The sequence below is a fragment of the Panthera tigris genome, chromosome D1, assembly GCF_018350195.1.
Source record: "Panthera tigris isolate Pti1 chromosome D1, P.tigris_Pti1_mat1.1, whole genome shotgun sequence".
Lineage (NCBI taxonomy): Eukaryota > Metazoa > Chordata > Mammalia > Carnivora > Felidae > Panthera > Panthera tigris.
Window position 1 is genome coordinate 84914535 of NC_056669.1, and position 13067 is coordinate 84927601.

Consider the following 13067-nt stretch of genomic DNA (forward strand, 5'->3'; position numbering starts at 1 on the left):
CTTAACTATTTTTCTAAGTCTAAATACCATGTAAGCAATCATCAGAGATTCTCTCAAGCTAGAGAGGAGAGTGTCCTTTGGACATTATCTGTGCAGGATAAGCAAGAAGGAAACTGGGGGAAACCCCAACCTTTCTCCCTTCCACTCTCCCAAGAAAAAGCAGTCAAATTCTTCTCTTCTATTCTCATCTTACAACATTCTAGAATGTTTCTACATTATGAGAAAGTTTTGCCAAATAAAACTGACTTTATAACTAAAAATACTAAGAGCAGGGGGAATATTTATATTTACCAAGCCAAGACTACAATCAATAATTTATTTATTTTAATAACTGAAGAAAAAATAAAGAAAATAGTCCTGTAGGTCAGGACACATGAAGGCAGTGAACTGGAATAAAAGGATCTCTGGAACTAAGCCAAGAAATTCTGGAGTTCTTCTTTTTTTTTTTTTTTTTTTTTTAAAGTAGGCTTCATGCCCAGGAAGGAGCCCAATGAGAGGCTTGAACTCACAACACTGAGATCAAGCCCCTGAGCCGAGATCGAGAATCAGATACTTAATGGACTGAGACACCAGGCGTTCCCATCCTTTTTAATTATTTATTTATTTATTTATTTATTTATCTATCTATCTATCTATCTATCTATTTATTTATTTATTTATAGAAATTCTGGAGTTCTTATCTTAGGTTTGGGCCAGACCTGGGGTAAATTCTTATATATATATATATAAATTAATTCACTTGGGTCAAATGAACCCAAATGTATTTCTAATCATTTCAAATGCTGTAAGCTTGTGAATTCTCCCTGTATTAAAGATTATTATCTAGTTTCTGGACCAATCTTTGCCCTAAAAGTCCAAGGCTGGGAACCAAGTAACAACAGTACTTAAGTCCTGATGACAGGTTTAGCCTCATCTCGCTGAAGCAAGACACTAGGGAAACAGCATATACCATGCACTGGGACTGAAGGACTTGTTACAGAGGACCTAGAAAAATCTTCTTTTACATCTGGTTATATTTTCTTATCTTACTTCTTTCACAGTATTATCTGACTTTAAACTAAGACTAACATAAGATCTATATCTAAGTATATCTTGAATATATTTAGAATATATATATTGATATATCTGAATATTGTATATATGTGTATCAACAAAATTCACTATCTCATTTTTTTAAAGACTGTATTTTTAAGTAATCTCCTAGCATGGACCTCAAACTCACAACCCCAAGATTAAGAGTCACATTCTCCACTGACTGAGCCAGTCAGGCACCCCTACTATCTCATTTTCAAATTAGATGTTTTAAATGCTTAATTTAAATAATACATGTACATTGACTATGAAATAATTTTTCCTTTTCTTATACAAAAATAAGAAAAGTGATTTAAGTTACCCCAAATATAAATAAAAACAAAAATTAAGTTAATATTCATAGAGATTAACACTGCAGATCAGATTTATACTACAAACAAAGACAAAAATCATACAGTCTTTCAAATTAATATATCTGACTGTCTTTCCCTAATGCTCCTGCTTCACCTGCAGCACATCAGACAAGGTAATAATTTATGATAATCATATGAAAATATACAATTAATATTCATCACCTCTCATTCCTCATCACTTTAGATGATCAGTAATGCAGAGTGAAAATGCTGTCAGATTTCTAATTGCTTTGTAATGGGCTTGAAACAGGGAAATCATTAAAGGCAAACAATCTGTCATTTGTCTGTTACTTTATCTATCACACAAAAAAACTCATTAAAGAAATTGCTAATGAACTACAAAAGACTATACTCATGGTGCTTCTACAGTAGATTAACAAGTAATACTATGAATTGCTTAAAATATTTTAAAATATGATATTTTGTGGAAATTCATCAGAAAACATTCATCTATTTTCATCAGAAAACATCTACAGTATATTTTTTAAGCCATGTGGCTTCATTATTTTGGCATCTAATCCATCATTACAGAAGAAGTCCCTTTAGCATATAAGATTTGTTTTTCATCATTCTCTAAATAATTAAGCTGAAAGGTTGCAAGAAGAAGCTGAAATGCTAAATGTGTTTATTACCAGTAAACTGACACACATAAAAAAATGTACTATATTAACCCTGATGCTAAGTAAAGAATATATTTTAAAATTTGAATTTTACCCTCATACCTCTACAGATTTTGAACTGTTGAATTTGCAATGTGTCATTCATCTTAATACTATCATTATACAAAAATTGTATTCTACTATTAAAATGAACCATAACATTATTCTTTTTTTAAAATCATATGTTTAAGTAATCTCTAAACCCAGTGTGTGGGGCTTGAACTCACAACCCTAAGATCAAAAGTCATGTGCTCTCCAGACTGAGTCAGCCAGGTGCCCCAACCAGAGCATTATTAAACTCTGCATAACATTAATTAATTTGAAATCTTAAAGATATTAACCAATACTGAAATGTTCCATAACATTCCATCAAATAATTTGGGAGGGGAAACAAATCATTAAAAGACCACACCAAATTTTGTATGTCTTTATCAATGCTGCCTTTATATATGAGATACTTAGTATCAAAAAATCTCTAATAATGACACTAACCTAGTTTTAAAAACAAAGAGGTATATAAAACAACCTAGTAATGTTTTGTTGGCTATACAGTCCAGTTGCATTTTATTTTTGAAAAAAATATGAAAGTAATCCTGTTTTTCATTATGCTAATGATGAATGAAATCATGAATATATTTCCTACAGCAAAACATAAGAATATTTGTAATAAAGTCAAACTTTTTGAAAATATGTAGATCTATTCATATCTATTGGAATATATACAGATTTAAAAACCTCCATGCAATGGCATGTTCAGCCAGGTGCCATGGTTGAATATAGGAGTTAATTCCAAGCTAACTTCAAAAGGTTCCATAACACTCTGGAAACATCTTCATTATACTCTCTAATTGACTTAAACAGACTTCATATCAACTGTTTAACACATTTTAACCCACAAATTAACACCCTTTGATCACTTAGATTAACCTTTCTTCTGTGAGTCAATTACATGACAAAAATAAAATAAACTTTAAAAAATCAGTTTTAGAAAACTAAACTGGGGAAGGAAGAATGAATTTTAAAAAGGATATAAATGCACATTACCACTTGGTTGGAAGAGATCATCACAAGGTTTCAAATTTCAAGGTAATAGGAAAGTTCACAGATAAGCCAGAGTGGTCCTAAGAACAAAGAGAAAGGCATAAAGAAGTGAGTGAGGGGAATAAGTTGGTATTTATTATGATTATTAAAGAGAAACAGAAGATGGATTACAGACGATATCTTTAATAGGTTCATGGAAAGATTAAAACATCAGATGTGAAGAGGTAGCAAGACACGAACAAAAATTCCAGGTAAGATAAAGACCTCTAAAAGGGCTCAAACAAGGGTGAAAGAACACTGACACAAATGAAGTTAAACAAACAAGAAAAACACAGCAACAGGTGTGGTGCCAGCAAAAGTATTTACCTCTTTGTCTCTCCAGCTTAGTGGATTGCCTTGCTCCACCTCAATGAATGTTCACTGATGATTACTGCTGAAAAGACAAAAGAGAGAATAAATCAAGTGAAGACAACCAGTGATGGGAAAAAATGCAAAAATGAAAAACCATTTCTGAAAGATGAGGTACAATTGTTCAATAGGGCTGATTCTCAATACTGTCTAAAGCATTATGATAACATGCCAAAAAAAGAAAAAAAGTTTCTATAATTCTAACCATTCGTCTCTCCCTCCATCTAAACTTAATACTTAAATATTTGAAACTTACTACTTCCATGCATCTTCCTGGATTAGCCTCATTTTGAGTCAAGGATTTCAATCATTCACTTCAATCATTCAATAATCTGCCTTATTCTATTCACATTAACTATAAGTTAGTAACTGTCACAGCACCCGTATTTCCTCTGGCATAATACTTCTTCAGTTATTTCAGTTGCTTCTTTAATTGTCTGTTTACCCAGATAAACTCTAAGCTTTTATAAGGGCTACAGCCAACTGTCTTGTGTCTCTTGTAACAAAGTGTGGGACACATAGTAGATACTCGATAAGTGGTTTGTTGATTGAATGAATAAGTGAATGAAGGCTCTATATGTACTACGTGTATGTGTATATGTGTGTGTTTATCTCATCACTAGCTAGTTCTTGATGGTTTTCTATCTTCCCAATAGATTTTAAGTTGTTGTAGGGACAATCATCTAATTTCAGAACATAACCATAATAGTTTGTGGCACTTAAAAATAAATACAGCTTAGTTCACTGATATTAAAATCCTAAAAACTCAGAGATAAATAAGACCAAGAAAATTAAAGAAGAGTTGGTGATGAAACCAGTAGAAAGAGCCAAGTAAATATAATCCTAGGATAAAAATAGCAGAGGGGCGCCTGGGTGGCGCAGTCGGTTAAGCATCCGACTTCAGCCAGGTCACGATCTCGCGGTCTGTGAGTTCGAGCCCCGCGTCAGGCTCTGGGCTGATGGCTCGGAGCCTGGAGCCTGTTTCCGATTCTGTGTCTCCCTCTCTCTCTGCCCCTCCCCCGTTCATGCTCTGTCTCTCTCTGTCCCAAAAATAAATAAAAAACGTTGAAAAAAAAAATTTTTTTTTAAAAAAAAATAAATAAAAAAAAAAATAAAAAAAAAATAGCAGAAATACATTGTATATAGTGCAAATATTATTCATCAATAAGAAGCACAATTTACTAACAGGATCTCAAAGTGAGAATTTATTAATGTGTGGTAGACATTAGTTAATGGGCAGATAAGTATTAAAGTGATGAATTGAATAAGAATGTGGTTTTTTACCACCACTACAACCAAGGGTCTTAAACCCTTGCTATATCTATATAACTATACTTACATCTACATCTATATCTACATTTAATTCTAGATATAGTACTTGATCAATCATCTTGAAGTTAAATATTTAACATATGCCTGCGTCGCTTGTGTTAGATGCTGATGACACAGGAATTAAGAGGTTTTTGCCCTCTTTTGCCCTTTTTGCTTTTAATTTATCTACAAACTACAGTTCAACAAACATTTTGGTTTGGCATCATTTTTCCAACTCAATAGTTTGCAGCTTTCATTTGCTCTGTTTGAAAATTCCTAAAATACAGCTATGAATTCTTAATGTTCTAATATCCAAAACTGAGTAACAAATATTTCACTATTAATAATAATAACAACAAAAGCTAACCTTTCCTGTGTACTTACTACTCTTAGGCACTATTTTCTCACTGAATCCTCACAACAGACATAGAGGGAGATACTATTATTAATCCTATTTTACAGAGAAAGAAACCAAGGCATAGAGATTAATTAACTTAAAATGTTCACATAACCAGTAAGAGACAGAGCCTGGGTTCCAACCTATGCAGTCTGACACCAGACTTCATGCTCTTAACCATTGTGCTAACATAGTTTATATTTCTGCTATGTTAGTTTTACATAAAATGGATAAATTACTGGGATGCCTGGCTGGCTTAGTCGGTAGAACATGTGACTCTAGATCTCAGGGTCATGAGTTAGAGTCCCATGTTGGGTGTGGAGCCTATTTAAAAAAATTGGATAAATTCCCTTCTTAAAATAAGATAGTGAGAAACAAAACTATTATAAATACACATCAACTTCAGACATGTGGCAAGATAGTTGGTGCTTAGTTTCTTTAAGAGGTGTCCCTGCCCTACAGACCTTACGGAATTAGGGAATCAGAACACACATCCAAAACGTATAATAGTACCCTGTGAGATAGGATGAGTGCAAATGAGGAGTACACACAGGACTTGCTATGAAAGTTGAGAGGAGGAACTAATTTCTAAGGATTGGACCATCATAAAAGGCTTGATGGAAGAGATGGGTCTTAAAGGAGGGATAAAATTGATGGGTGGAAACAAAGAGGAAAGATGGTATAAGCAAGGAGAACCACCTGAACGAAATTATGGATGAAGTACCAAGAAAAGATCCCATTGTTTAAACATTTCATGTAGGAGGTTAATAGGTGATGAGGCTAGAAAACTATGGATCATATTGGGGTGGTAAGTAAATACCAGGTTAAGGAGTTAGGACTTTATCTTCCATTTTATTTATTTACTTATTTTTTAAAGTAAGCTTTACACCCAACGTGGAGCTTAAACTCAACGACCCTGAGATCAAGAGTCACATGCTCTATTGATTGAGCCAGTCAGGCACCCCAAGACTTTATTCTCTAGACCTGGCTTGTTCAAAACAGCAGTCACTAGTTATATGTAGCTATTTAGCACCTGAGATGTGGCAAGTCCAAACTGAGAATAAGCAATACAGGTAAGATACACAGCAGCTTTTGAAAACTTAGCATGAAAAAGCAATGTAAAATACCATTAATAATACGTTGATTACATTTTGAAATGATCATACTCCAAATATATTAGGTTAAATAAAATATATTATTAAAAATCATTTCACCTCGTTTTATTTTCCTAATGGGGCTACTGGGAAGTTTAAAATTATATATGTGGCTTGCATCTGTGGCTTACATCATATTTCTCTTGGGCAATAATGCTCTAGAAAAATAAAAATAAAGAAAAATGAGCAGGGATTCATGCAAAAAGTGTTTTAAAAGCTTATTCTGTAATCATAAATTCAGACTGTAAGACAACTGATCTGGCTTTCAACAAGCCAATGGCAGGAAAAGAAAAAAATACCTAGATAGCAATGAAGTGGGACTGCTATAGCTAAGATACTTAAGAGACAGAACATTGAAAACAATGTATAGATTTTGTTTGGATCATGATTCAAGCAAACTAACCATAAAAAGTCATTTCTGAGACAACTAAGGAAATGTAAATAGAGACTAGATATTGGATGCTATCAATGAGTTATTGATCATTTCAGTGGAATGACTTTATGGAGATGAAAGAAAAACTTGCAAACTAAAGTATGCTTTAGTGATGTGAGCTAGAGTATTCGAGATGAAATGACAGAAGACTTGGGAATTGCTAGGAGAAAAATGCTTATTTCTTACTATCTAAAACCTACCTACCTACATGCATACATACACACACAGAGCACACACACACACACACAAATATAAAAGAGTAACTTGAGAAAATGGAGGTACCGTGATCAGACTTTTCAGAATTTGGCTTAAAAAAAGGGAATAAAAGAGACAACACAATACCCTAGGGGATCATAAATCAAAGTTACGTGCTCTTGCTGTAAAAATTGGAGGATCTGAGCATAACTATCTATATGAGGAAGCACTAAGCAGTGGAAAGGGGGGTGTTTGGAGGCTAAAATTTCAGCAGGGTGTCAAGAAAGGTATTCAGAACAACACAGTTCATTCATATAAGGTATTTCCTTAGAGCCACACACAAGGTATGTTGGAACCAGGACTAAAATCAAATCCTCTAACTTGGCATAATGTTCTGTCTCTAATTTTAAACATGACAAAATCCTATGGAGAACCCAGTCTATACTTTTCACCCTGGATTTTCTCACTTTCTTGTGTCATTCAATTATTCTTTATACCATCATTAAATAATTTGGCCATATTAAAATATTTTACTTAATGTTCTTAGGTTTATCTTGATTGCTTCTTCAACTGAGACTTGGTAGAAGAAAGACAAAAAAGAAGAAGAAAAGCAAATTTAAGCAGCTTAACATCTCCAAGTGAAATTTAAATCATGTCGACAAAACACAACATGCAGTTTCACCTCTGGGTACAATGCAAGAAGAGAGGTCAGTGTAAGGTGAGCAGTATAGAGATAATAAATGGGAAGAACAGAAGGCAAAGCAGAATGAAGAAGGGAAAACTAACCAAAAAAACCTAACAGTAGCCTTTTGGAGTGCCCAACAACTGCCTCAAAGTGGAGTGGTTCATTCTGCTTTTTCTGTAACCTTGAAAGATAGCCTGGCTTCCCTGGTAATATGCTGACTTCCTGAGTGTCCTGTTCTGCTGCTATACAATTAGCTATTTTGCCTTGATGCTTGGTTTGTTTCCTCATCTACAAAATGGGATTTTAACACCTGCCTTATTAGCCTCACTGGGTTGAAGTGAAAGTGAAGCGAGATAGTAAATGTGAACGGATTTTTAAAAGTTACCAGTTGCTAAGATCTACAAGAAATAATTGGGTTGAAAATCTTTTCCAGGGTCGGGGCCTGGGTGGCTGAGTTAGTTGAGCGTTGGACTCTTGATTTTGGCTTAGGGTCCTGGGATCCATTCCCCTACCCCGACCCCTCCACTGGCTGGGACTGACCATGGAGTCTGCTTTAGATTCTCTCCCTCTGTCTCTCTCTCTCTCTCTCTCTCTCTCTCTCTCTCTCTCTGTCCTTCTCCCCCATCTCCGTCGCGCGCTCTCTCAAAAAAAAAAAAAAAAAAAAAAAAAAAAAAAAAAAAACAACTTTTCCAGAAAAAAAAACTATTCAAACTGAAAAGAAAAACTTCAATCGTCATAGGTTTTCTCTTAATTTTAGAATAAGAACATTCTTTTTTTTTTTTAGAATAAGAACATTCTAAGGCAAGTGTAGCGACAAGGGAGGAATTAGATCTCATCTTTCACATCCCCCTACTCCACCATTCCTCACACCCCCCCCCCCCCCCCCCCCCCCCCGCCACCTGCCGAAGAACCATCACCAACCACAAAAGGATTGGGAGCAGCGCTGGGCAGGGTAAGCGGAGGGAGCTTTGGGGAAGGCGGAGGAAGCCCGGGTGTGAAGTACTCTTGGGGGAGAGGAGAAACGCTACAGTCGCAAACCTGGGACAAAAGGGAGTTAGAAAGAAGCGAAAGACACCTCTTTTCACAGCCCGACACTTACTGCTGGTAAACTCCTTGGAAGCAGAGACTGGTTACCATAGCGACCGCGTCCAGGAGGGCGGAGCGCCTCTTGCTTGGTGTCTCGGCCATAAGAGCTCGACTAGAAACGTAGTCACGTCAGAGCAATGACTTCCGGCGGAAGGAGAAGCCGGTTCCGGGTTTTGGCAGGCTGCAGGCGAAGAGTGGGTACGAAGTACTGTAAGAGGTTTGGTAAGTTTGATACTGAGTAAAGGCAGCGGAGGGTATCCGCCTAAGGCTGGGTGGTACAGCCGCAGTGAGTACAGTGGATTCCCAAGTCTCAATTTTGAGGAGCTCCCCACCCTCATCTCTTGAAGTTACCGGCTGTGGGAAGAGGTTGCCTGATTTCTGGGGCTCCTGGCGAAGTCTGTTCTGTAGTCTAGAGGGCTGGGGTATCCTCCTGTGAGCACTTTCAGTTCTTTGTGAGCGCCAGAAACCGAGGGACTCTTGCTGTCTACCTGCCGCCCATGCTGACCGGCCCTTTCCCATATTACTCTATTGAGGTAATGTGGAAGAAACGTGAACACTAAGAAATGGAAACGCTAAGAGGGAATGCTCCCAAATTCATTTTAATTCTTTGCTGTTTTGTTTTGCTTTCAACATTTTTTAAATTTGTCAACATTTATTAAATTTCTCTAGTGTGTTTACTGAGGACTTCTTGTGTGCCGCCTTTACCATGAGACTAGCACAAATACCTTCTTAGAGGTCATCACCGCTCGGGTTCATTTTCGGATTCTTTTTTCTTAATGCTATTATATATTCATTGATTTAAGATATAAGTGTATATCATGAAACCTGTAACACATGTTCCATCCTTGTCTGTATACTTACACGTGAGATTCTTGGGGCGTTTTGAATGAAAATGAAAATATATGCTTCATGAGGATTGTATTGTAATCATGATTTACTCAACTAAATATTAAAGAACTTAGAAACGTACTTGCGTATTTCTTCGATCCTGCAAACTAATGAATCGTCATCAATATTTTTATTAAGCCTATCCGAGAAGGCCCACTTCTTGTTCAGTGGATGATGGCATTTGAGCAGATACCAAAGAAGGATTGGTACAGCATTCTGGGGGCAGACCCATCTGCAAGTATGTCAGACCTAAAACAAAAGTATCAAAAACTCATATTACTGGTAAGTCTTTGCTTGCAGATTTAAATCATGGGGGTGGGGGGAAACAGTTGTGTCTTAAGTGATGGGAAATTTAGGTTTCCCTAAAATGAATATATGATATCAAAGCAGGAGAAGTAAGGTATTAATTTGATTAGTTGAAAGTGTCAGTAATATTGTAAAAAAAAAAAAAAAAAATTTTTTTTTTTTTTTTTTTTTTTTTATTTGAAATGGGAAAACATGGTTTGGAGCAAGAAATCTGAGTCATGCAGGTTGATTTGGAATGCTGATTCTACCACTAACTGTGGGAACTTGGGACAAGTTACTTTCCCCCTGTATGTGCCTCAGAGAGGATTAAATGAAATAGTCCATGTAAAGTGCTTAGAATAAGCAATGTTAGCATCCAGTAGCCACTAGCTACATGTGTCTATTGAGCATTTGAAATGTGGCTAGTCCAAAATGACATTTACTATAAATGTATAATACACAGCGGATTTTGAAGACTTAGTACAAAAAGAGAATATAGGCTCAGTCAGTTAAGCGGCCTACTTCGGCTCAGGTCATGATCTCGTGGTCCGTGAGTTCGAGCCCCGCGTCGGTCTCTGTGCTGACAGCTCAGAGCCTGGAGCCTGTTTCAGATTCTGTGTCTCCCTCTCTCTGACCCTCCCGCATTCATGCTTTGTCTCTCTCTGTCTCAAAAATAAATAAACGTTAAATAAAAAAAAAAAAAAAAAAAAAAAAAAGAGAATATAAAATAATCTAAACTTTTTGTTGATTACATATTGAGGTGATAAAAATTTGGGTATATTGGCTATTTTGCATATTTTGTACATAATGTATGCATATATTTGCATATAGTATAATAAAATATAAAATTAATTTAATCTGATTTTTGCTTTGATATTGCATATGTGGCTTGCATTTATAGTTTGTATTGTGTTTTTATTGAATAGTGCCCATTTATACACTGTTTTTCACACAACTCAATTCTTTTGTGAAATGAGTTGTATTTGTAAGTATATAGTATCTTTCTTAACTGTTATTTTAATTTTTTTCAAGCTATATTGTGAAGTTTCTTAAGCCAATGTCAGTAACTCTATGATGGTCTCCAGTTAACTTAGTTTACAAAAGGGATAGAGCGTCATTACTTATGTAGCATTAGTTGTTCCTATAGTTTTTGTCAAATAGATCTGAGATTTTGCCAAAACTGTTTGTGTTTATTGTGAGAGACAGTAGCCATTTTACTGTCAGGAATGTATTACTATCCCTTCTTTAGGTAGTAAGCTGACTAAATGATACTAAGATTTCTTTTGTCTCAGAATTTTCAAGATTTCTTTCATTAAAGTCAAGTAGACTTGATTGAAAAATTTTTCCTCATACTGAATCATCCTTTTCCCTCATTTCAGTGAGGGTCGAGGCTGGAAAAGTAGACTGGGTCTAGATCATGCAGGCCTTTTAGTCCATGTTGACCTTTAATATGGCAATGAGAAGCCGTTTGCTCTTCATATATTAGCACTTGTCAAACACCAAAATGAGTGAGTCATTTTGCATACCCTCTCTTATCCTATTAGAGAGTTCCAGTTGCTCTAGATCTTCACCAACATTTGATGCTATTTGTCTCTTTCATTTCATCGATTGAGGGTTTCTCAATTTTGCTGCCATTGACATTTAGGGCAGGATAATTCTTTGTTATGTGGGGCTGCCCTGTGCAGTGTAGGATGATGAGTAGCATTCTAGATGCCAGTAACAACTAAAAATGTCTCCTGGGGGTCAAAATGGCCAACCTCCCCATTCCATTGAGAACCACCACCCAATTCTGTGTTTATAGTGATCTCTCATTGTGGTTTTGTTTTGTATTTCTCTGATGACTAATGATTGTAAACATTTTTAAATGTTATTATTAGCCATTTGTATAATTATCTTTTCTGAGTGTCTTTTTTAAAAATCAAGTGTATTCTTGGAGCGCCTGGGTGGCTCAGTTGGTTAAGCGTCTGACTTCAGTTCAGGTCATGATCTCATGGTTTGGAGGGTTTTCTCTCAGTTCTCTAGTCCTGTCCTCCAACTTTAGTAGGCCACTTGTACCAGTGCCTCATAGATGAATGACTCTTGGCTGTCCTGTCCTATCTCTGTTCTTTCTTGTGAATACTTGGTAAAGGCCTATGGAATAGAATTGGTGGGCAGGTACAGTCTCTGTACATTTGGGGCCCATCCATAGATGATGCCAGTCTGGAGTTGGCCCTTAAAAATGATTAAAAGTTTGTTTTCTTTTCTTTGCTTTTTTTTTTTTTTAAAGTTTATTGATTTATTTATTTTTTGAGAGAGACAGCATGAATTGGGGAGGGGGAGAGAGAGAGGGAGAGAGAAATCCCAAGCAGGCTCCATGCTGTCAGCCCAGTGTGGAGCTCGAATTCATGAACCATGAGATCATGACCTGAGCTGAAACCAAGAGGTGGACACTTAACAGACTGAGCCACCCAGGCACCCCTAATTTGTTTTCTTCTTATCTACATCTGTGATGGCTTCCTGCTCCTGCTGCTGTGCCAAAGATAAAGCCAGTAATGGGTTTCTTCTCTTCTGGGGAGGACCTTTTCATTTTGAATTTGGATTCATTGGGTTTCTTGTGAGTCCTCAGCTCCTTATTTAAGAAAACAAAACAAAACAAACAGCTATGAGTTTGTAGGATATCTGGCCTGTTCTCCTGGATTATTCCTATCTGCATTAAAATGTACCATCATTTTTCCCATCTTTGGAAAAAAAAAAAATCCAGCCTTTCTTTCAACCCATTTCTGCCACTTGTTGCCCCAACTCTTCTATTGTTCTTCTTTAAAAAAAAAAAAAAAAGTTTATTTATTTATTTTGAGGTGGGGGAGTGGCAGAGGAAGAGGGAGAGAGAATTCCAAGCAGGGTCTGTATTATCAGCACAGAGCCTGATGTGGGTCTCTATCTCACAAACCATGAGTTCATGACCTGAGCTGAAATCAAGAGTCGGATGTTTAACCAACTGAGCCATCCAGGCACCCCTCTGTATTCTTTGTAGCAAAAAACATTTCAAAATGTTATCTCTATTTCCTTTCTCCAATTTTCCTCTTCCCAACTCTTGTAAACTT

General features: G+C 36.2%; 2 protein-coding genes across 4 annotated transcripts in view; one reads left to right on the forward strand and one right to left on the reverse strand.

The window, feature by feature from the left end:
- DCDC1 (doublecortin domain containing 1) overlaps positions 1 to 8914 on the reverse strand; it is a 490317-nt gene extending 481403 nt beyond the window's left edge. For both annotated transcript variants that reach the window (XM_042959037.1, XM_042959036.1), the window contains exons 1-3: positions 8828 to 8914; positions 3512 to 3578; positions 3149 to 3225 (exon numbers count right to left, since the gene is read on the reverse strand). In XM_042959037.1, the coding sequence (XP_042814971.1) occupies positions 3149 to 3169 (21 nt within the window). In that variant the 5' untranslated portion in view covers positions 3170 to 3225; positions 3512 to 3578; positions 8828 to 8914. The remainder of the gene's footprint in view (positions 1 to 3148; positions 3226 to 3511; positions 3579 to 8827) is intronic.
- A 59-nt stretch (positions 8915 to 8973) lies between these two features.
- The window catches only part of DNAJC24 (DnaJ heat shock protein family (Hsp40) member C24), a 55784-nt gene continuing 51690 nt past the window's right edge, over positions 8974 to 13067 (forward strand). For both annotated transcript variants that reach the window (XM_007082022.2, XM_042957811.1), the window contains exons 1-2: positions 8974 to 9036; positions 9841 to 9984. In XM_007082022.2, the coding sequence (XP_007082084.1) occupies positions 9874 to 9984 (111 nt within the window). In that variant the 5' untranslated portion in view covers positions 8974 to 9036; positions 9841 to 9873. The remainder of the gene's footprint in view (positions 9037 to 9840; positions 9985 to 13067) is intronic.